Genomic DNA, 21,283 nt, shown 5'->3' with positions numbered 1-21,283 from the left:
AATTATCACAGTAATAAAATCAAGTGTTAGAGGGGAGATGAAACACATGGTATACATATTACTGTACCATATCATTCACCATACCCCTAAACATATACATCATATTTACATTTAGTACAAATGTAGAGAGTAAATTCTACTGATATTAAACCATCTGTCCTGCTGAAAATTATACTAATTAGTGGTGGGTCTGATACTATCTCTCAAGTTTCCTGATTCCTATCCAATTTATTCTCCCAAATGCAGTGTGTAAGTTTTATTTCCTTTATCTGAGGTTTAGAGTAATGTGGTCATACATGCCTCTTTATTTCTCTGATCATCAGTACTTTGCAATAATCAGTGTATAGTATATTCTTAAAATATGTAAGAACTAAAATATTTAGTTGGCTATGTTAGGGCTGAATGTTGACAACAGTATAATAATTTATATACTGTTATTCTAGCTAAGTGTAGAAATGGTACTTCATAGAGATTTTTGATTATGAAATAACAGGTCAGAAACCACAGATGTACTGTAAACTCAGTAGCCATAAAGAAAAACAGTAATGAAGGTTCCTCGAAAGTTAAAAATATAACTACCATATGATCCAGCAATTTATCTGAAGGAAATAAAAACATCATGTTGAAGAATTGTATGTACCCGATGTTCATAGCAGTATTATTTATAACAACCAAGATATAGAAACAACTAAAGTGTTTACAGAACAATGAATAAAGAAGTTGCAGTATATATGTACAAGAGGATTTATTCCAATATAAAAAGTAGAAAATTTTGCTCTTTGTGACATGAAACGATCTTGAGGACTTTCTACTAAATGAGTCAAAGAGAGAAAGATAAATACTCTCTTATCTTAAACTAAAAAAATTCATATTAAAAGAGACCATGTTTGTGGTGGAGGTAAACAGGAGGAGATGGGATGAAGGTGATCAGTAGCAAACTTCAAGTTAGAAGATAAATAAATTCTAGAGAATGTGACATGCAAGAGAGAGAAAAGTTAAGGTACTTTACTGATGAATTTAAATTTTAAGGTAGATCTTGAAAGAGTTTTTATCAAAAGGAAAAAAAAATCCTCTCCATCTGTTTCTTGTACTTATATAAGATGGTAAACTAAATTTCCTATTTTATTTTCACAAAATATCAAAGTCATATCATTACTCTGAATACTTCAAAGTTTCAGGGTGCTGTATATCAGTTTTCTATAAATTAAACTACAGGAGGGCGGGAGAGGGCGATCAAAGAGAAAAACAGAACTACTCCTAGTAAAGTGACATAAAACTGATGTGTAGCTCATATGTAATAAATAATAAATTGTAAATAAAAGAGATCATGACTATCATATCCAATTTGACTAATTTTGATTCATATTTAACACATGAATATTTGTGACATGTGATATAAGCCAAATGTGAATTTAATTTTTTTTTTCTGTTTTAGTAAAGAAACAAGAGTACATTAGGAAACAGAGACATTAAATTTATCTTTTGCCTGGCTAATCATGAGCTCTATGGACCCTTCTTCAACTGAAGAGAGTCCTAACTAAACATGACAAAGCCATAAGTTTTAAAAAATATTTACAATAAAAAGAAACAATGGGAAGAAGAGATGGATCACCCTTTAGCCATCACTGAAGCCACCATTTACCTAAAAATTCAATATTACAAAAATTTTGGTAAAGTCATAAATAAAATATGAGGACATCTTGAAATGGAAGCTGCGGCAAGAACTTCTAATATGACACTAAGTAGTATGGAGTTTTTCTTTGGTTATAAACACCTGAGGCATTTCATTTGAATGTACTCATAAGTCTTCTGAGGTTGGTCTAGAGAAAAAGTTCAGGTCAAGAACCTACAGTTAGTGGTGAGACTATTGCATTGGTGAAAGGGGGGGGGTGTCCTTTTTGAATTTTTTTTATTTTGGCCATGCACAGTGACACTCAGGGGCTACTTCTGGCTATGCACTCAGAAATTGTTCCTGGCTTGGAGACCATCTGGGACACCGGGGGTATCGAATTGAAGTTCATCCTGGGTCAGCCCATGCAAGGCAAACACTCTACCGATGTGCCATCTCTCTGGCCCAAGGGGGTGTCCTTTTTTATAACTAAAACCCAACTACAAACATGTTTGTAATCATGTTGCTTAAATAAAGGTATTAATTAAAAAACCTGCAGTTAGGCCAGAGAAGGAACCATTATGTTGATAATTGTTGGAAAGGATAACTCTAAACAAGAACTGGATGTTTAAATAAGGTAAAGTGATATGTTCAGTAATGGTATTGCAAACCATGGTTCTAGAAGTAAAGATGAGGGGAAAGAAAAAACAGAGAAGTGTCTGTCTGTCACAGAGGCAGGCTGGGTAGTTCACAGGAGGGAAAATAGGGAAATTGGTGGCAAAAAATGAACACAGGAGAAATTATGGGTGTTGGAACAATGTATGACTAAAACTCAACTATCATAGTCATTGGAATCCAATAAAAAAAGTAAACCCCCCATATGTATGCTATTAAACTGATATTTCATGTGTCAAAGAAGAAAACAAAGAATCACTTCTGTATATTCTCTCATGCCCAACCCACAAGAAAAGCCTTATGCTGCCCTCATCTTGCTCCTTATGAGCCTTGGCCTACCAAGTGCTTTTAGTTATTACCAAGTGCTTTTAGTTATTAAAAATTCTATTTTGAATGAATAGTTTGAGTGTTAAAGCCTCCCTTTGGACATTTAAAATGTATACAGCATATTACCTCTTTCTGACTCTGCTAGATAAAAATATATGATCATTTCTATCAGAAAATTAAAAAAAAATTAAAAAAAAACACCTAATACTGTTGGCTGAGCTAATGAAAATGATACAATTTCCAGTTCAAGATAATTTTAATTGGAGAATGAATATTGATTCCTTACCTTCTATTGGGTGAAAAACATCCAAGAAGAGTTGCTTGTTTGACCATTTATCCCCAATTCCTAAAAACAATGATAAAAAGGCAAGAAATTCAGCTTCCAATATAGTCAGATACATTATAAAAACAATATGTAAAACAACTGAAATATGAAACTATCAAATAAATGAAGCAAAATTCTATTTCAACTTTTTTTGGCGGGTGTACCTCTATTGGTGCTCAGAGCTTTCTTCTGGATCTATACTCAGGGATCACTCCTGGTGGGCTTGGGATGGGGAGAAGGGATAAAATCTAGTTTAATAGCTGCAAGGCAAGCACCCTGCGTGCTGTACACTAAAGCTGCAGTATCTATTTCAGCTATTTTATCAAATGGGCACTTGCCAACTAAAATCATTAGGCCACGTAAGTAATGAATTTAAAATATTCATAAAATATATGCTGGGTAATTTCTAGAATTTTTTATCAAGATCATAAAAAATTAAAAGGAAATTGTAAAAGTTAACATTTTATCCAAAGAGGGAACCCATCTCCATTGAATTAAAGAAAAATTATTAGTATACAATACAAAGCTAAGACACTTAAGGTGGAGGTGAAAATAAAATTCAAATTAAGTAAAAGAATACATAGATAAGAACACATAAGCACTTATTTCTACACATGGAAAATAATTACTTTTTAATTAAAGTCTCATTCTGGAAACAATCACATCTAGCCACTCAGGCAGAATGTGAATGGACATTGATGAGTAGGTTCCTGATTAACATGACACTAACATTCAGGAGATGCTAACGAAAACCTAACTTCCAGGAGTGGCTATGTTCACTCAGATGGTGAGATGTGTCTTGATGTGAAATACTAGGCATCCTAAACTATGAGCAGAAAATGTTTAGATGAGCCCTGCAGAGACTGAAGGACTCATCGAGATCTTAGTCAGTGATGTTTAGAGTAAAAGGAGGATGCATCTCTATGCCCTCTGGAACGACTTATGCAGAGAGGAAAAAAGAGGCTATGGAATCTGGAGCGGACTTCTACTTATCAAAAATCCTCATGTCAGAGAAAGTAAAGAAATGGTGGGACTTTTCTATGTATATTCAACTGGAGAAGTTCAGGAGGAGGAAAATGTGATCCTGGTTGATGGCTGCCAAACAGGAGAAAGAGTTAAAGAAAGTCAATGGATACGAGCTCAAAGAGAACTAGATTACAAAATATACCAAATATAGAAAGAAAAAGCATTTTTAGGATACATATGGAACTCTGAAAATAGAGATAAAAGATGACATTTTGAGTACAAACCCAAGTGAAGGAGAGAGCTTTTTTTGCAATTAGCAGTAGAGTCTAGAAATAATGAATATGTCTGCGGCAGGAGCAGATGACACTGAAGCAGGAAAAGGGAAGGAAAAAGCAAAGGTGATGCATGGAAGCATTACTCAAGGATGAATTCACGAAGATGGAAGTGGTCAAGAAACCTTAGTGGAGGATGGAAGGCACCAATACCTTTTTCTGGAACATTAGGCTTCTCCTTTTTGTGCTTATATTTGCTGACAATTTTGTGGAATAAATTCTTTTTCTGAGACTGGAAAGGACCTACAGACAATATTAATATAAATATATTTTAAATTCACAGGGCTGCACAAAACAATACTGAGTGTTTCTAAACAAAACCTCCTCCCACCTGTGGAATAAGCACACTGTCACACACACACACACACACACACACACACACACACAAAATGGCATCTTGCCTCTGTAGTTATATAACTTAGTGCTCACTGCCTTCCTCAGGCTGCTTTACAACCCAGGCAGGGTCTCCTTGGAGAGGTATTAGGCAGCAGCCCCCATTAGAACTGGGGCTCCCTGAACAGAAACTGTGATGCAGTGACTAGAGACACATCATAACCAAAGCCAGCAGGACAACTGTATTCCAATACAGATTTGACTTTAAATCATTGAATGATTTAAGGAAGGGATGTCGTGAGCTTCCCCTTTCCCCCAAGAAATTGTCTTTTCACAAGGACAGCATGGTCAGGACAACAGGTGGCCCGAGAGCATGCCATAGCTTTCTAACCTTTCAAGGAAGACAAAATTGATTTAAATTTAGAATAAATTTGTCCTCAGGGGGAAGAAGGGGAGAGAAATCCCAGACTGTATCTTGATTTCTTCAGATAAAGAGAGCAGAATGGAGATTTAAGTCACCAAACAGAAATGACAATGGCCCTTGTCTCCCCAAAGCAGGTTATATCCAACACTGCCAATATTGCTACGTTGAAGCTGACTTTTCTGTCCTAATCTATAAATGGAACAAATAGCAAATAACAAATGATAATCATATGGATTTTTTTAAATGGCAATTCATACTGAGAGTTATTCATCTGTACCTACACGCACTACCAGTCTGCTGAAAACAGTATAAAAATTGATGGAGGTTTTTTTTTTTTTTTTTAGTAGGGGATAGTGGTGAAGGAGTTGGAAAAGGGAAAGAGAGCACAACAGATGGTGCTGGAGGCACTTCCAGCTCTGTGCTTCAGGGACTATGCAATGCCAGGTTTCTAACCTGGGACTCTGGAATGCAGGGCACGTATTCCTGTCTTTGGAGCTATAAATTGATTGTTTTTATATTCACAAATAATTGTAACCATCACCTGTCTTAGGAAATTTCCATTACATCAAAAGAAAGCCCATATACTTTCATTCTCACTTGTCCCATTTTCTCCATTTCCCCTTTTTCTAAGCATTCAATATTTTTGTTTCTGTCAAATTGCATTTCATGGGAATTTCATATGAACAGACTCTTATAAAAAAAAGGTCTTTGCCTTGGATTCTCACTTGGCATTATGTTATGTTTGCAAGTTCCTGCCATGTTGCAGCATATTAGTATTTCATTCTGTTTTAAGGCTTAACAATATTTCATTGTATGAATATGCCAAATTGTGTTTATCCATTCATTAGTGACTGGATATTTAAGTTTTCCTACCTTTTAGTTATGAGGAAGCTGTTATGAACACTAATATACATGCTTTTCTGTTTTCTTCTCAGACATACTTTAGCTGTGAGACCGCTAGGTTAAATTTTAACTCTAGACTAAGCCTTTTGAGGAACTGTCACTGTATTTAATATCCTTCCAAACACTTCCACCTGCTATTTTAATTATACTCATCACAAGAATGTAAAAATGGTATCTATTTCATTGTGGTTTAGATTTACTGTCCCTGTTGATTAATGATGACAAGCATCTTTCCTATCCTTACTTGCTATTTGTAAATAATCTTCGGAGAAAAATGTCTGATCATATTGTTTTTCCTTTGAGAACTTACTTGTCATTTTTCTATTCAATTTAAAAAGTCCTTTGTGCTCTTAAAAGCACCTCATCAATTATGTAATTTCAAATATTTCCCCCAATCTGTGGACTATTTTTTTTTCACCATTTTTGCAGTCACTGAAACACAAGTTTCAAATTTTGATAGTTTAATTTACCCATTTGCTTTTTATTAGCGTGGGCTTTATTGTTATTTTTGTATCATATCAAAGTAAACACTACAAATTACTCCTATGCTTTCTTTGGAAGATTTATAATTTTCCATCATAAATATTAAATGTTAATAACTTTCTACTCATTTCAAGTTAACTTCTGTTTATTATGTGAAAAAAGTAGAGTCAAATTTATTCTTTTGTATGTGAATTTACAACTTCCTAATACCATTTTTATTGTACTTGCTTTTTTGGGGGGCCATATCTGGCTGTGCTCAGGGCTTACTCCTGGCTCTGTACTCAGGGATCACTCCTGCAAGCTCAGATATGACCCTATGGGGTGCCAGGTAACTTGGATCAGCTACATGCAGGGTGAGTACTTTATCCACTCTAGTTTTTTCCTGGACCTAACCAAATACTGGTTTTTAAAATCACTCTTCTCAATGAATAGTTGTCTATTTACTGAAAAAATATCTGTTGATTATATATATTTGATTGCGGACTCAAATTTTAATCCCATTATATGTATTTTGATGACACTTATTATTACAGGTTTGTGGGGAGTGTGGAATGGTCTTCAAAGAATCCTCAGGAGGTCCAGCTGCCATTCCTGGTATAGCAAATCATGGTGTTTTAGTCATAGGACCCATTAACATGACGGTCAGACCTGGTAGTTGTCAGGGGCCTCAAGGGCTATACCTTGTGAATTCTGGGAAGTCATCTGATGCCAAAGATTGACTCTAGGTCCTAAGATTGTACCTAACACGAGAACTATGTATCTTCCTGGTTCCTGATTACTGTTTCTTTCTTTCCATCACCTTTCCTCATTTACTCTCTCATTTTTTTATAGCCAGTTTTGAAATATGAAAGACTTGTTATTCTGAATCTCTCACAATTCCAAATTAATTTTAAGATTGTTTGTTACTTTGCACTGAGGCAATTTGGGATGCAAAAAATGGGTTAAATTCAAAGACCAATTTAAGGGAGTAATATCAACTTAAAGGTATTTTTTCAACCTAAGAAAGTAAATGTTTTCCATTTATTTGATGGCATTCCTTCTACAATACTTTGTGGCTTTTAAGGTATCACATATTCTACAAAAAGGTAATTTTACTTCTTCCTTTCTAGTCTGAATCTTTTTTTTTTTTTTATTGGATAATGGGTCACATCCGCCAGCACTCAGGGGTTACTCCTGGCTCTATGCTCAGAAATTGCTCCTGGCAGGCTTGGGGGAATCATATGGGATGCCGGGATTCGAACCACCATCCTTCTGCATGCAAGACAAATGTCCTAACTCCATGCTATCTCTATGGCCCCTCTAGTTTGAATCTTATTTTTTTTTTTTAATATAATTCTCTTGGCAAGGACCTCTGGTAGAATGTTGAACACAAATGTAGGGAGTGGACATCCTTGTCTTGTTTATCATAGAGGGACTAAATTCAGTCTTTATTAGCGGTGGAGTTTTACAAAAGCCTTTACAGAGTTGAGGAAGGTGTTGAATATTGTCAGACGCCTTTGTTTTTTTTTTTTTTTTTTTTTTTTTGGTTTTTGGGCCACACCCGTTTGACGCTCAGGGGTTACTCCTGGCTATGTGCTCAGAAATCGCCCCTGGCTTGGGGGGACCATATGGGATGCCGGGGGATCGAACCGCGGTCCGTTCCTTGGTAGCGCTTACAAGGCAGACACCTTATCTCCAGCGCCACCTTCCAGGCCCCATGTTTTTTTAAATCTATTTAGATCAGTGTTCTTCAATCTTTAGCACACCTTCAGAATGATCTATTGAGCAGTGGTTGAAGACCACTAATTTAAATAACAATTTGCTTTTACTTTTTGTGACATTAACATAATACATTAATTGATTACTGCAAGGTTGAAAATGCATTACATTCCTGGGATAAAATCTTGCTTGTTGCTAGTGTATAATCCTTTTTATAATGCAGGATTTGGTTTGCTAGTATTCTATGTGGAGTGTTTTATTTGTATTTGTAAGAGAAACTTATCTGTAGTTATTCTTTTTTTTAAATGCTTTTCTCTAAGGTACACTGTTCTAAAACTGGCCTCATAAAATCAACTGGGAAATGTTCCACCTACGAGTCTTTAGATTTGTTTATGATAAACTAATATTAATTCTTTAATGCTTTTAGCAAATTCAATGGTGAATTTACCTGACCTTGGCTCTCTCCCTCTACCTAAGTACCATTTTTATGGCAAGTTAGAGAGCAAACCCAGATTATCTATTTCTTCCTAAGTTAGTTTTGGTGCTGCTGCTTTTTAAAAATGTTCTACTTTATGCAAGTTATCTAAATTAATGCAATATAATTGCTTATAGCATTCACTTATGATCCTCTAAGGTTGTAATATTTCTGATCTAAGTATTTGAATCGTTTCACTTAAATATTTTTCTACCTTAATATTTCTCAAATCCATGACTCTTTTAAAAAACAAATCCTTTGGTTTCATTGCTTTTTCACTATTGTTTTTCTATTCTTTTGTTTTATCAATTTCTTTATTAATGTTTATTATTTCCCTGCTTTTGTACTTGTTGTTCTTTTCAGTCTCAAGGTAGTTTTGATTATAGATCAAAAATCTTTTTTCCCTCTTACCTTGCATTTACTATAAGCTTCCCTCTAGGCATTGCATTAGCTATGGTCTATAGATTTTAGAATTTTTTTTTCATTTTTATTCATCTCAAAATATTTTATTTTCCTATTAGTAATTTTGACTTACTGCTTATTTAGAAGTATGTTTTATATTTCCATATATTTGAGTTTTTCTGATCTTTTTCCCTGCTCCTGATTTCATTCCACCATAGTCAAGAGATATAAACTGTCTTTTTTCAATGATTGAAAATACATCGATTTATTTTATGTCTAATATATAGTCCATTCTGGAAACCACTGTTACATGGAAATAAAATACTGTGTTATTGTGAGATAGAACACTCTGAATTTGTCTCATGTCTAGCTGGCATAGAGTATTCAAGTCTTTATTGATTTTTTGTGTGGTACAGTGGTTTTTAAATCAATTTTAAACATGTGGACCAGCAGCTGAAATTCACTCATTCTAGTTATTCTAGCAAACTAAATTCTATTTGTTCATAGCACTTTTTACCTTCTCACAAATTAAATACTTCTCGCAGATTAAATACTTGTTTACTGTCTGCTTTCCCTACCATAATGTAATCTTCATGGTAACAGGGCTGTCAATATTTGTTGTATGATTACATCTTTTAAAGAAGTACTTAATGCAAAGTAGAGTCTCTAGAATGATAGTTGTTGCTAATATTACTAGTACCTAAATCTGTGCAAGTGTTTTAAAATAATTACATCAAACCATCTTTATCAACAATCAATAGCAGATATTTCTGAATTGGTTGGCTATAGTCTGAAATGAAGATAAAGAATGCCTCCTCACTTGTAAATTTTGGGGAAAAACTTAAAAAAGAGAAATAAAATAGATTGAACACATACAGAAAGAACATATCATGGGCACTGTTAGTACTAACATTACAGGTGTTCTCTATAATAAATTTTCAATCACTGCCTCCTATGTATATTATAGAACCCAGAAAACTATAGGGCAGGGGTCTCAAACTCGTGGCCCATGGGCCGTTTGCGGCCCTCCGTACAACATTTCGTGGCCCGCGGCCGGCCTTCAAATGTCGCAGTATTCACGATTATTCGCTTACCGAATAATCGCAATAAAAATCGCATAAGAAAAAAATTGCATTAAACATTCGCATAACCCAGGGGCCCGGAGAGATAGCTCAGCGGCGTTTGCCTTGCAAGCAGCCAATCCAGGACCAAAGGTGGTTGGTTCGAATCCCGGTGTCCCATATGGTCCCCCGTGCCTGCCAGGAGCTATTTCTGAGCAGACAGCCAGGAGTAACCCCTGAGCACCGCCGGGTGTGGCCCAAAAACCAAAAAAAAAAAAAAAAAAAAAAAAAACATTCGCATACCCCAAGCAGTTCCGTTCGGGTATGCAAATGTTTAATGCAATTTTTTTTATTTTTTTCTTACTAATGCAATTTTTTATTGCGAATATTTGGTAAGCGAAATCCCTTATGCAGCCCTGCCTCACCCTGACTTTGCCTCCTGCGGCCCCAGGTAAATTGAGTTTGAGACCCCTGCTATAGGGTAATGTAACTAGCACGATAGATACATGGGTGACCTCAAAAGTGGAAGTAAAATAAAGAAGAAAAACAATCTTGCAAATTCTCAGGGCCATGAGGATTCTAGTAATTTATCCATAGAAAATTAATTTGGTGAAAATAAGGCATTCACTCACAGTAAAAATGTTTCTGAATTTGTCACTGTGCATGAGGACAGTGGCAGAAGGAAGGGGTTCAGAGAATCAATCTGATTAGGTGCAGGGAATGGGTTAGGTAGAAAAGAAGACATAATTTTAGACCCAAACTATTCAGAGAAATCTAAAAAGGACAACTCAGGAAAAAGCTAAAATGATCTTATTAATATTAAAATAAAAATCCAAAAATTATAGCTAAAAATGAACCCAAGTAGAAGATATTTAAGATCTAAAAAGGGGACAAACTTGAAGGATTGATAGAAAAGGATTAACTGTATTCCTTGAGTAGCAGTAATTTTAGAGCCAAGCAATAACTGAATAAATCTTCATTCAATTATGTTTCATGTTTGATATTTTATATAAAACAAACAAACCCCAAATTTGTAATCAACAAAAACTCTACTAATTTTTATAGCTAATGATTATATTAGTGAAGGACTGTCCATAGAATAAATAAGGAATTGAAAAGAAGGCAAGGAATTTAGAAGGAAATTATTCCGAAAACAAAACGATCTCACTAAATAAATTACCGCTTTGTTTCCAACTACTCTCCCTAGTTTTCCTCCCAAATTTCTTTGAAGAATCTTTATGACAGCTTCCACTTTTACTTGCTTTTGGCATGTGAAAAGTAGTTTAGCATTCCACTTACTTTTGTGGTAGAAGGCTTGTATTTTGAGGCATCAATCACCTCTACACTAACTTCCCAGTTGGGGAGAAAATAGCAGATAAATCACAACCAAAGAAGAAGAAAAAAGTGGTGCCATCAACATTGACATTAACTTTCTCAAGGTATTAATGTTGTATGAATCTGGATTCAATGGTGTGTGATTGTGTGCTTAAGGTTCCGATGTGCTTGAGGTCCCAAGTTTAGTTACTGGCAACCTGAACACCACAATCAATAGAGGGCTATGTATACTGCCCGCTAGGAAGAATTCTATAATATTTACATATATACATATATCTGGGCCAAGGAGACAGCACAGGGGACTAGGCATGGGATCCATGCCTTGTTAGAGAATATAGGATTATATTAGGTATACCTTTTATATCTGCAAATATGTGACACCATGTTTCTGGTAGCATTTTGCAGCTCAGAAGACTCACATAGTAATGGGGGAAAACAAACCCAAGAATTCTGCACAACCAGGAAGCAATTACCAATATAAAGGAAGCAGGATATCAGCAGATACCAATACTCTATATTGAAAGGATCCTCAGGCTAACTCAATCCCAAATGGGATTATGATCTCAACTTTAATTTTGTAAACCTGTTTGTTTTATTGCCACAGTGAATTTTTAAAAATTTCAAATCTGTATCATTGAAAATTTCAGACTTAACCATTAAGTATGAAACAGGGAAGATGAAGAAAATGATTAGTTAAGGCTAAGATGATAGAAGAAATAAAGGAGAAAAGAAGTCAAGTTAAGCTGAGGAATAATTTAAATGCTATAACTGAATTCAAACACTTTCTCCCTGGCCATACTTTGTTTAAAAATTACTTTTTGTGAAACATCCTGACTTCATATAGTTTTGTAAAGAAGCACTCTATGTTACCTGTGAACCTGAATAATGTGTCAAACCAAATTTATTTTGAGGTATCAATTAAATTGAAAATAATTTTTAAAGTTTTCATTTGAAATATGCAAGTAAGATATCAGAAACACTACAGAAATGGGCTTCTTCAGTTGAAAGCAATTTTTAAATGTCTTTAATTTACTTGAAAAATTGTTCTTAAAATTCTGTCTCTAATCTCCATGCTCTGTCTCAGTCCAATTAAAGAAAGGTAGCATCAATTTATTTTCTTCCCTTTTCATTGAAGCTCCATTATACAGACATAAGGAACAAGATAGAATTAGTGGAGGAGAAGATGGCAAACAGAAAGAGAATACTTAGAAATCCAGATAGAAAAGAAAATCACTAAGAAAACAGTGACATAAACTCAAGTAGGTCTATCATTTTGAGATGCAAATGTATCAAACTATATATTTACATATATATGCAGTTATGATAATTCCCTATAGAAATTACAAGTCAGAAAGATTCTATTTCCATCTTATATAATCTTAAATGGGTAAAAATAAAGATCATATTTTAAGGCAGGAATAAACAATTTTCTGAATACTGAGCATAATATTTTGAATGCTGAATGAGAATAAGTACAGTAGAAAATAAAACATGGGTATACTACACGTTATTTTTGCAAAAAATAAACAAGTTTCTCAGGCAAATGCTCTTTTACAAATGAACTAATGATCTCATAAACAATGTTTGCTTTGAATGATTCATTATGCAAAGGTGTAAGGGGTCTAGAGTCTAAGAAAACAATCTCTTCTATTCTCTAAAGATCAGGCAATTATAGCACAGCTGGTATGATAATTTCATTAATAACTTGTAGAATAGTATACTGGTGCTAATGCCAAATTTCAATAAGTCACAACTACTATTTCATCAGTTTGTTAAATAAAGAATATGCTATTTAATTTCTGCTTTATTTAATTGCATTTTGTGTCCTGAGTCAGACTGGAGAGCTAAAACTGTAATCTTAGATTTCCTACCTAAATTATTATGTATCTACTAAGAAGCAATGACTCAGTGGCCTCATAGGCATAAAGAGACGTTAAGATGAGATTTTATATCATATATACCTCATCTATATGTGTTATGCACTCCACATTCCATATCAAAAGAAATATTGTTATTCTTAGTTGGGATAGGCAAAATTTTAATAGACTACAAAAACTCCAGAGAAGATATCTGGAAAATAGATCTTGATTTCAGGATTTTTCAGTTTTACAAAAATCCACTGTTACAAGATCCTAGTTAATTTGGCCAACTTCAGAACTTAAAGTGAATGTCTTCAACAAGTGAAGAAAAAAATTAAATCCTGTATATTAAACAAGCTCCATTTTAATAGCTTGTCAGGTATTTTATCAACAACTTTGAGCCTAAGAATTACAGGAGTACAAGAGACCTGGCATTCTTGGCCTCATAAAATTCTTTGGCTGTTCATAATTCTAGGATACAAAGACAGTCATTTCATTTGGTTATCCATTATGGTGCTCAGCTACCTACCTGTCAACAAGTTATTCTTTCTTGTTTCTGCTTCTTAAAGATCACCATACAACTCTATTTCTTTCTCCAAATGAGCTAATTTACTGATGGAACTTTTGCAAATGTTATACACTATACTTGTTTTTATTAATTTCAGAGGAAATGTACAATTCTAAAAATCACTTTTCTGTTCTTTGCCTTTCATCATGAAGGGGTAATTTTCTTTAGTCTTTCAGAATTAGATTTGACTTACAGATCTCAAAGTGGCACTCCCAGTTCTTTTAACTAGTATACTAAAGGGTTGTTAGGTCTCATGGGAGGAAGGGTTAAGTTTCTTCAGAGAAAAACCTCACAATTTTCTCTAGATATATATTTTATATCCAAAGAATCAGTAATATTTATCTCATGAATATTTAACTCTGATCTGATCATTATCCATGATTCTTAGAATTAAACAAACTTATATCTTATATTTCAATATAAAATATATAAAAGGGAATTAATCTAACTTAAAATAATGCAGGCAATAGATACTTTTACATGGTAATTACAACAGCTGTCTCATCAACTCCTGCTTAGAATCTGACCCTGAAAATAACAAAAGCTCAGTAAAATCAGTTTATTTCTCCTTTCACTGCCTTATAGAAAAACTAACTAAACCATGTTATTAATACTTATACAGAAAATGAGAGTTATAGTTCCCTCACAGATCTCTTGATCTAAAGTAAAACTGGAGAACAAGACTTTCAAAAAAAAGGGGGGGGCACATTGCTATTTTAGGTTGGAAAATACTTCATGTATGCTTGAATGCCCTGCATAGATTAGGAAATTTAGTACTATAATTTCTGTCCAATATATATTAAAAAAATCTCTTCCTGAAACAGAATGATTGTACAGTGGGTCCCCAATCATGCCAGGAATAATTATCGAGTGTAGAGGCAAGAGTAAACTCAGCACAGCCAGTTGTGGCACCAAAACAAAACAAAAATAAAAAAAAAAGAAAAGAAAAGAAAGAAAATACATAAGAAAAAAATTGCTTAGATGTTGAGACACTGACAACCCCTTCTTTGATATATCATATTACTTGATGAGTTGCTGTGATCCACATAAATTATGATGTACAATTAAAAAACCCCTAATATACACAGGTAAAAAAAAACACATTCTTGAAACCAAATACAATAAATAGTCTTTTTTCTAAATTAAAAAGAACAGAATTTCCTTGAGTGTTATGGGGAATTTTATATTTTTTTGGTTAGTTTGATAAACACACAGAAAAGTTCATTGTTCCAGAGTCTAGTCAGTCACCTACACAGTGAACGAAAAAATAAGACTCAGCCAGAAACATTTTGTCAAGAAAAGTTCAACATTCCAAATTAGAATTCTGGGATGCAGAAGGTCAAATATCAGGTGTAACTAGTTTAAAAAGGCAAATGTATAGGTTGAAGTCCAAGTGACAGTCGGTGGAGAATTGAGAAGGAAAAAAAAAGAGGGGGGAAATAAATGAAATAGAATTTAAGATAAAGCATCCTGCATTTCCAACTCACTCCTGCCTCAATTCTAAATCCATTTGTATATCTAAAGGTTGCTGGATTAGCTGAGATTCTGTCTAAAGAGTAGGAAGGTTTGTACAAAGCTAACCTTTGCTGGTTTTAGTTGGTTCTGAGGACGCATTTCCAGTCTTCTTCTTTTTTCTTGAGACAGGTCCACATTTACGGTCAAAAGTAACAGGACTATATTGAGGGAGGCTGTTGAATTTTTTTTCAAATTCTTCATCCAACTTTGCCGAGCTATTTAATAAGGAGGGTGGGACAGAAATCCATCAGTACATGATATAAATACTTGAAGAGAAAAATGACAGAAGGCATATCTTGATACAGTTCAATTCAAAGCATCCCTGAGAATTAGAATCTGTTAAAATTCTTTGCAAGGATCAAAAAAGTCTTCAGAAATACTTGAGAAAATGTAACAATTTTCTTAATAAATTCACATGACAGTTTATTATTACCTCAGGAAATAGAAGTATAATATAAAATACTTGAGCATTTTTGAAGTGTGGAACTTGCCTTTCTCTTCATTAGCTTATGAACTTTTCTACTAATCTCTGCAGAGACTCTTCTAGCTTCCAAAAAGCTAGAGGTATGCTGGTTTTGTGGCTGACATGTCTAGGGATGGTTTGCAGCCAGGCCATTTCCTACCCCCCACTCCAGCACCAATCTATTTTCAGAAGTTCCAGCAGCCACATACATTGTACAGAGCTTTCTATCATGTCTGTGCAAGCAACCAAAGGCTAGATTCATCTAACTAGACAGAGGCCCAACTAGAAGGAAAAGCTCTCTCACTGAGGCCCTTTGGGAGGGTAGCAGGGCAATTCCCATCCACTGAAGCCCTGGGGACTGTACATACAGACCCACCCTATAACTGCCAATCTCTAGGAAGTTGGAAGCCAGGCCCTGCTGCCACTTTCTCTGCCTCTATACTTCTAGAAGTCCTGGCAGCCACTCCCAGAAACCACTGTTGTTGGGCAGACTTTAAGTATATGATCAGTTAACCTTCAAGAAAGGAGCAAAATATGTGAAATGGGGCAAGGAAAGCCTCTTTAACAAGTGCTAAGAAAACTGGTCAGCCAAACTTAGGAAAATGAACTTAGATATCCTCCAGACGCCATGCACAGAAGTCAAATCAAAATGGATTAAAGACCTTGGTATCAGACCTGAAACCATAAGGTATATAGAGGTTACATAGATTAAAGACCTTGGTATCAGACCTGAAACCATAAGGTATATAGAGATTACATAGATCTCTCCATGATGTTGAAAGCAGAGGTATTTTTAAAGATAAAATGCCACTGGCCAAACAATTGGAAACAAATATAAACAAGTGAGACAACATTAAGATAAAATGTCCTAAAAAAATACAAATGGCCAAAAGGTACATGAAAAAGTGCTCCACATCATTAATCATCAGGAAGATGCAAATCAAAACAACAATGAAATATACCTCAAAACAGTGAGACTGGTACTCATCCCAAAGATTACCAACAGCCAGTGTTGGCATGGATGCAGGGGAAAGATATCTTCAGTCACTGTTAGTGGGAATGATGAGTGGGCCAGTCTTTTTGGAAAAACAACATATGGATATTCCTCAATAAACTATGAACTGAGTTTCCATATGACCTAGAAATACTACCCCCTGAAAATATACCACAATGGCCCAACCACACAATGCAGAAAAAGTTCTGTACTCTTAGGTTCACTGTAGCACTATTACAATATCCAGAATCTGGAATCCAAGTGTCCAATGAGTGAAGAAACTATGATTTACCTGCACAACAATACTATTCAGCTGCTAGACATTCGTGAATTAATAAAACTTCTTGATATGGATCAACATGGAGAGTATGATGCTGAGTGAAATGAGTTAAGAGGGAGAAGAAAAGACATAGAAATGACTGCATTCATTTATGGTATATAAAAAACATAAAATGAAAATAAGACTCAAATACAACAGAAACAAAGACCAACAGGACTGGTCCATAATAGGAAGCTTGCCATAAAGTGGAAGGGGAGGTGGTGGTCAGTCTGGTTAGGAAAGAAAGGACCACTATGAAAATGACATAGATATAATAAATCTAATAAATATAGATATAATAAATAGAAAGAGTAAAAGTGATAGGCAAGATAAACTTTCAGTAAAAGTATTGCAAACCACAGTACCTAAAGGGAAAAAAGAAAATAAGAGTAAAATAGAACTGAAGAGAGGCAGGCTAAGGGCTGGGAGGGAAATGGGGGAACATTGATAGTGGGAAAAGTAAATTGGTGAAGGGAAGGGTAAAGTTTAATGATAAACAACTTCATAACTGAGAATGTCACAGTGATTCAATTAAAAAAATATGTCATCAGCAAATTTTGGGCTGGTTTTGACTGTAACCATGGCCCTAACACAGTTGTGGTAAGAGACCTTCTGGATTTTAGATTGCTGCTGGCTTTCACTAAGATGCGAACTGAAAAACTACATGAGTATGGCGGTGCCTGGTAGAGCTAAGAGGAAAGCCAATAGGGAAAAGAGCAGCTTTGTCCCACAACTCAGAAGAATCCAATGTGTCAGGCTAACCAATGGTAGACTTAAGACATGCCCACCTGTTCTCAGTTTTGAAGGACTAGACTGAAGCTGGGGAAAATAAGATGACAATTAGAATGTCAAAAGAAAATGAACCCTACTATACTCCATGAAAGGAGCATGGTAATGTTTCTCCCTTCCCATGATCTTTTTCTTCTTCATGTAAAAAAATTTTATACTAAAGGAAAATTACCTAATTGTATTGTAAAATTAAAAACTATTTGAAAGCTACCTGTATTTGTTGAGTTTTTCATATATTCTAAAAACCAAAAGAAAAATATAAAAATTCAAGAAGACCCTTAAGTTTTTTTCCCTATTTTTCAAACCATTATTCTAAACTATATTTTTCATGGTGAAGTCTATAAAATCACAAATGCCAACACTCAGTGAATTTTTCTCAGCTACAGTTTTTAGCTAAACGGCAGCAGATTTTCTGCAATATAGAGGTTTAAAATGCTAATTTATAAATCTGAGATGACTGAGAGAACTGGCATATATCTTCACTCATATTCTAGGCTGTCATGTTTTAAACAAGGCCAATCCAGAGTGTCTGACTATTATAGGTCAATTCTGACACTGAGTGAAGGAAGAAAACCCAGAGATTTACTAAGCACTGGTAGAAAAAAAAATCATATAAATTCATATGGTCTCCTTATAAAATATTTAAAAAAATAAACTTCCCACAAAAAACTCTTGTTAGGGATAGCTTTTTCAAAAGGTTGTTTCGTTTTTCTTACTCCTCAAAGGAGACTGGTGAAAATATCTCTCACCATTTGAGGGGCCTTCTTTCTAATCAAAGTGTCACAGCCAAGTTTCAATGGAGAAGTCATAATGCCTGCCCAGTTTTCCTAGAACTTCAGAGGGCTACAATGAGTCCTCCTCCTGTGAATTCTAGAAGCTTTAGATCATAGGTCCTAGACTCAATGATCATTTTGCTTGCCCAGATGTTGTGAATTTGTATCAATTAATAATCACAAATATGATTTTCACATCACTCTGTATAATGTGAGCAACACTAATCTAACTTGGATTTTTAAAAACATTAGAACAGAAATACATAAAATTATAGACACAAAAATATCTCGATACAATTAATACAATTAAATTATGAGATTAATTTAGATTTTTCTACTTTATGATGACCAAGAGTTTTAGAATTAACCAATATTTAGAGGACTATAATACTTACAGAATTATGTAATTCCCTCAAACAGAAATTCAAATATTTATGAATAAACTGATATAATATTCCCAATGCATAAATATGCATATATTATTTAAACACACATGAAAACTATTAATTTATTCAATGTATTCTCTTCAGTTGGGCTAATGAGAATACTCAAAATGTCTTCCAATGGAATACATTTCTTCACCAATATAAAGTACTAGATCTCTTAAAGTATTTTAAATAAGACTTACATTTGAGAGTTCTTGGTATGTTAGGAAAAAGAAGACATGAAATGTTCTTATACATAGATAGGCATGAAGAATATCATGCTCAGTGAAATAAATGAGAAGGACAGACAGAATAATTACACACATCTCTCTGAGATATTAAAAAAGTAAATCAAAACATAGTATGAAAACAATACCCCCGAACAATATAAATGATGGAGAAGAAGTGCAGTTAGAACAGTAAAGGAACCACTATTTACAATAAGAGTCAGAAATAATCACTCAGGACGAGAACTGGGTGCTGAAAGGAAGTAAAGTGATATGCATGATATGCCTTAAGTAACAATATTGCAAACTATAATACATCGTGCCTAAAAGGGACAAAAAGGGTAAAGGGGAGAGCAAGAGAGTGTGATAAAATGTCAGCCATAGAGGCTGAGAAGGGAATGGGAGGGAAAATAGGGAAATGGATGACTGGAAATTAACACTGGTAAATGATGGGTTAATTTCCAAAAACTTAACCATGAACAACCTTATAAATGTGTATCTCACAGTCATTTAATTAAAAATTTTAATAATTGGGGCCATAGTGATAGTACTAGATATGGCATTTGCCTTGTATGTGGCTGATCCGGGCTTGATTCCTGGCATCTCACATGGTCCCGAGCCTCAGGAATAACCTCTGAACATTGCAGGGTATGGACCAAGAACAAAAAAAGATTATTAAAATAAAAAACCACATTATTGATTAATTGTATAAATTACCAAAACCACCACCACCACGACCAGAAATCAATTGATACTTTTGATTAGTTTTCCCTTCTGTACTTCACTTGTACAAAGTGCTAAGTGACTGTTTAAAGGATAAACCATGATTTATGCTTATCTGAAATTCTACTTAAGTCTGGACAATGTGCTGAATGTGCTCAAGGTCTTACCCAAGAAAGGAATCTTCCTTAGATTTCATCTTTTTAAACTTTTTGCTTCCACTGGTCCCACTCTGATTGTAAGTCCAGCTTTCTTCATTCCAGCACCCCTCATGATCAGAGGAGTTTCCTTTTCCTGAGCTTCGTTTCCCTAAGAAAATTTCAAGACAAAGGATGTGATTAGTAAATTAAGATGGGAAAGATATCACCTTAGTTGTATGGGCTATTTGTAACTATTTCAGAGTTCTCAAACTAATTCTTGAAAGTTAATCCCTAACACAACTTGTAAGAGATAGCTCAATGGAATAAATGCATGTTTTGCATGTAAGAGGCCCTCGTCTGTATCATATGATTCTCTGAGTACTGCTGTGAGTGATTCTCTAGCAAAGCACCTGGAGGAGTTCCTAGGACTAATGAGTGGCCAAAAGCAAACCAAAAGCAAATAACAAATGCAAAACAGTGACTTGTATTCTCTGAGATCCGCTGTCTTTTTCATAATAGGTATTATTTGACTCCAGAAATAATGACTAGCTTTTACATTATCTTACAGTCTCAGTTGTAGGTGTGGGAGTCTTTTGCTATTAAGCATCATAAATTCTAATTTCCTTAGGATTTACTGGAGTTTTAAACTCCCAAGAATGTCCATTCAGAAAGTGTTTGACCTATAACTTACATATCTCCAGTTCAAAGTGTTTCCCTACCAAGATTTATGATGGCCAAAAAAATAAGTTTATATTAAATACTATGGAATAAGAAATTACACTATTTTCTGGACATTATTTGTATATATATATTTACTTTAAATATAATTTTGATTACCTATTGGAGAAAGCTATTAGTTTATTTGCTTCTGGAATCTACAGATTTATATTCTGATAAATTTATATCTGCCTAATTCAGGATACCCTTTTTCCATCAGATTATAAGCTTGACTACAAGACCCAACCATGCAATTCTGATCCTTAAGAACAAGAAAGTCCTTATTGGTGAACAAAAAAGGTTTAAGTTATTTTCCACACATATCCTTGAGAACAACCCACAAAATGAATGCGACTCTGTAAAGGTGCTAGAAAGTGTGGGTAAAATGATAAATTATATGGACTATAAATCACAAAGAATCATCTA

The 21,283-nt window shown here is 34.5% G+C and overlaps 1 protein-coding gene across 1 annotated transcript in view; it reads right to left on the bottom strand.

Moving 5' to 3' along the window:
• BBX (BBX high mobility group box domain containing) overlaps positions 1 to 21,283 on the bottom strand; it is a 310,444-nt gene that overhangs the window by 18,478 nt on the left and 270,683 nt on the right. Inside the window, exons 12-15 of the mRNA XM_049785679.1 lie at positions 20,171 to 20,309; positions 15,357 to 15,505; positions 4,388 to 4,477; positions 2,898 to 2,957 (exon numbers count right to left, since the gene is read on the bottom strand). Of these exons, the coding sequence (XP_049641636.1) occupies positions 2,898 to 2,957; positions 4,388 to 4,477; positions 15,357 to 15,505; positions 20,171 to 20,309 (438 nt within the window). The remainder of the gene's footprint in view (positions 1 to 2,897; positions 2,958 to 4,387; positions 4,478 to 15,356; positions 15,506 to 20,170; positions 20,310 to 21,283) is intronic.

Source organism: Suncus etruscus, chromosome 13 (assembly GCF_024139225.1).
Source record: "Suncus etruscus isolate mSunEtr1 chromosome 13, mSunEtr1.pri.cur, whole genome shotgun sequence".
In the NCBI taxonomy this organism is placed as follows: Eukaryota; Metazoa; Chordata; class Mammalia; order Eulipotyphla; family Soricidae; genus Suncus; species Suncus etruscus.
This window is presented reverse-complemented; position numbering and strand designations above follow the sequence as displayed.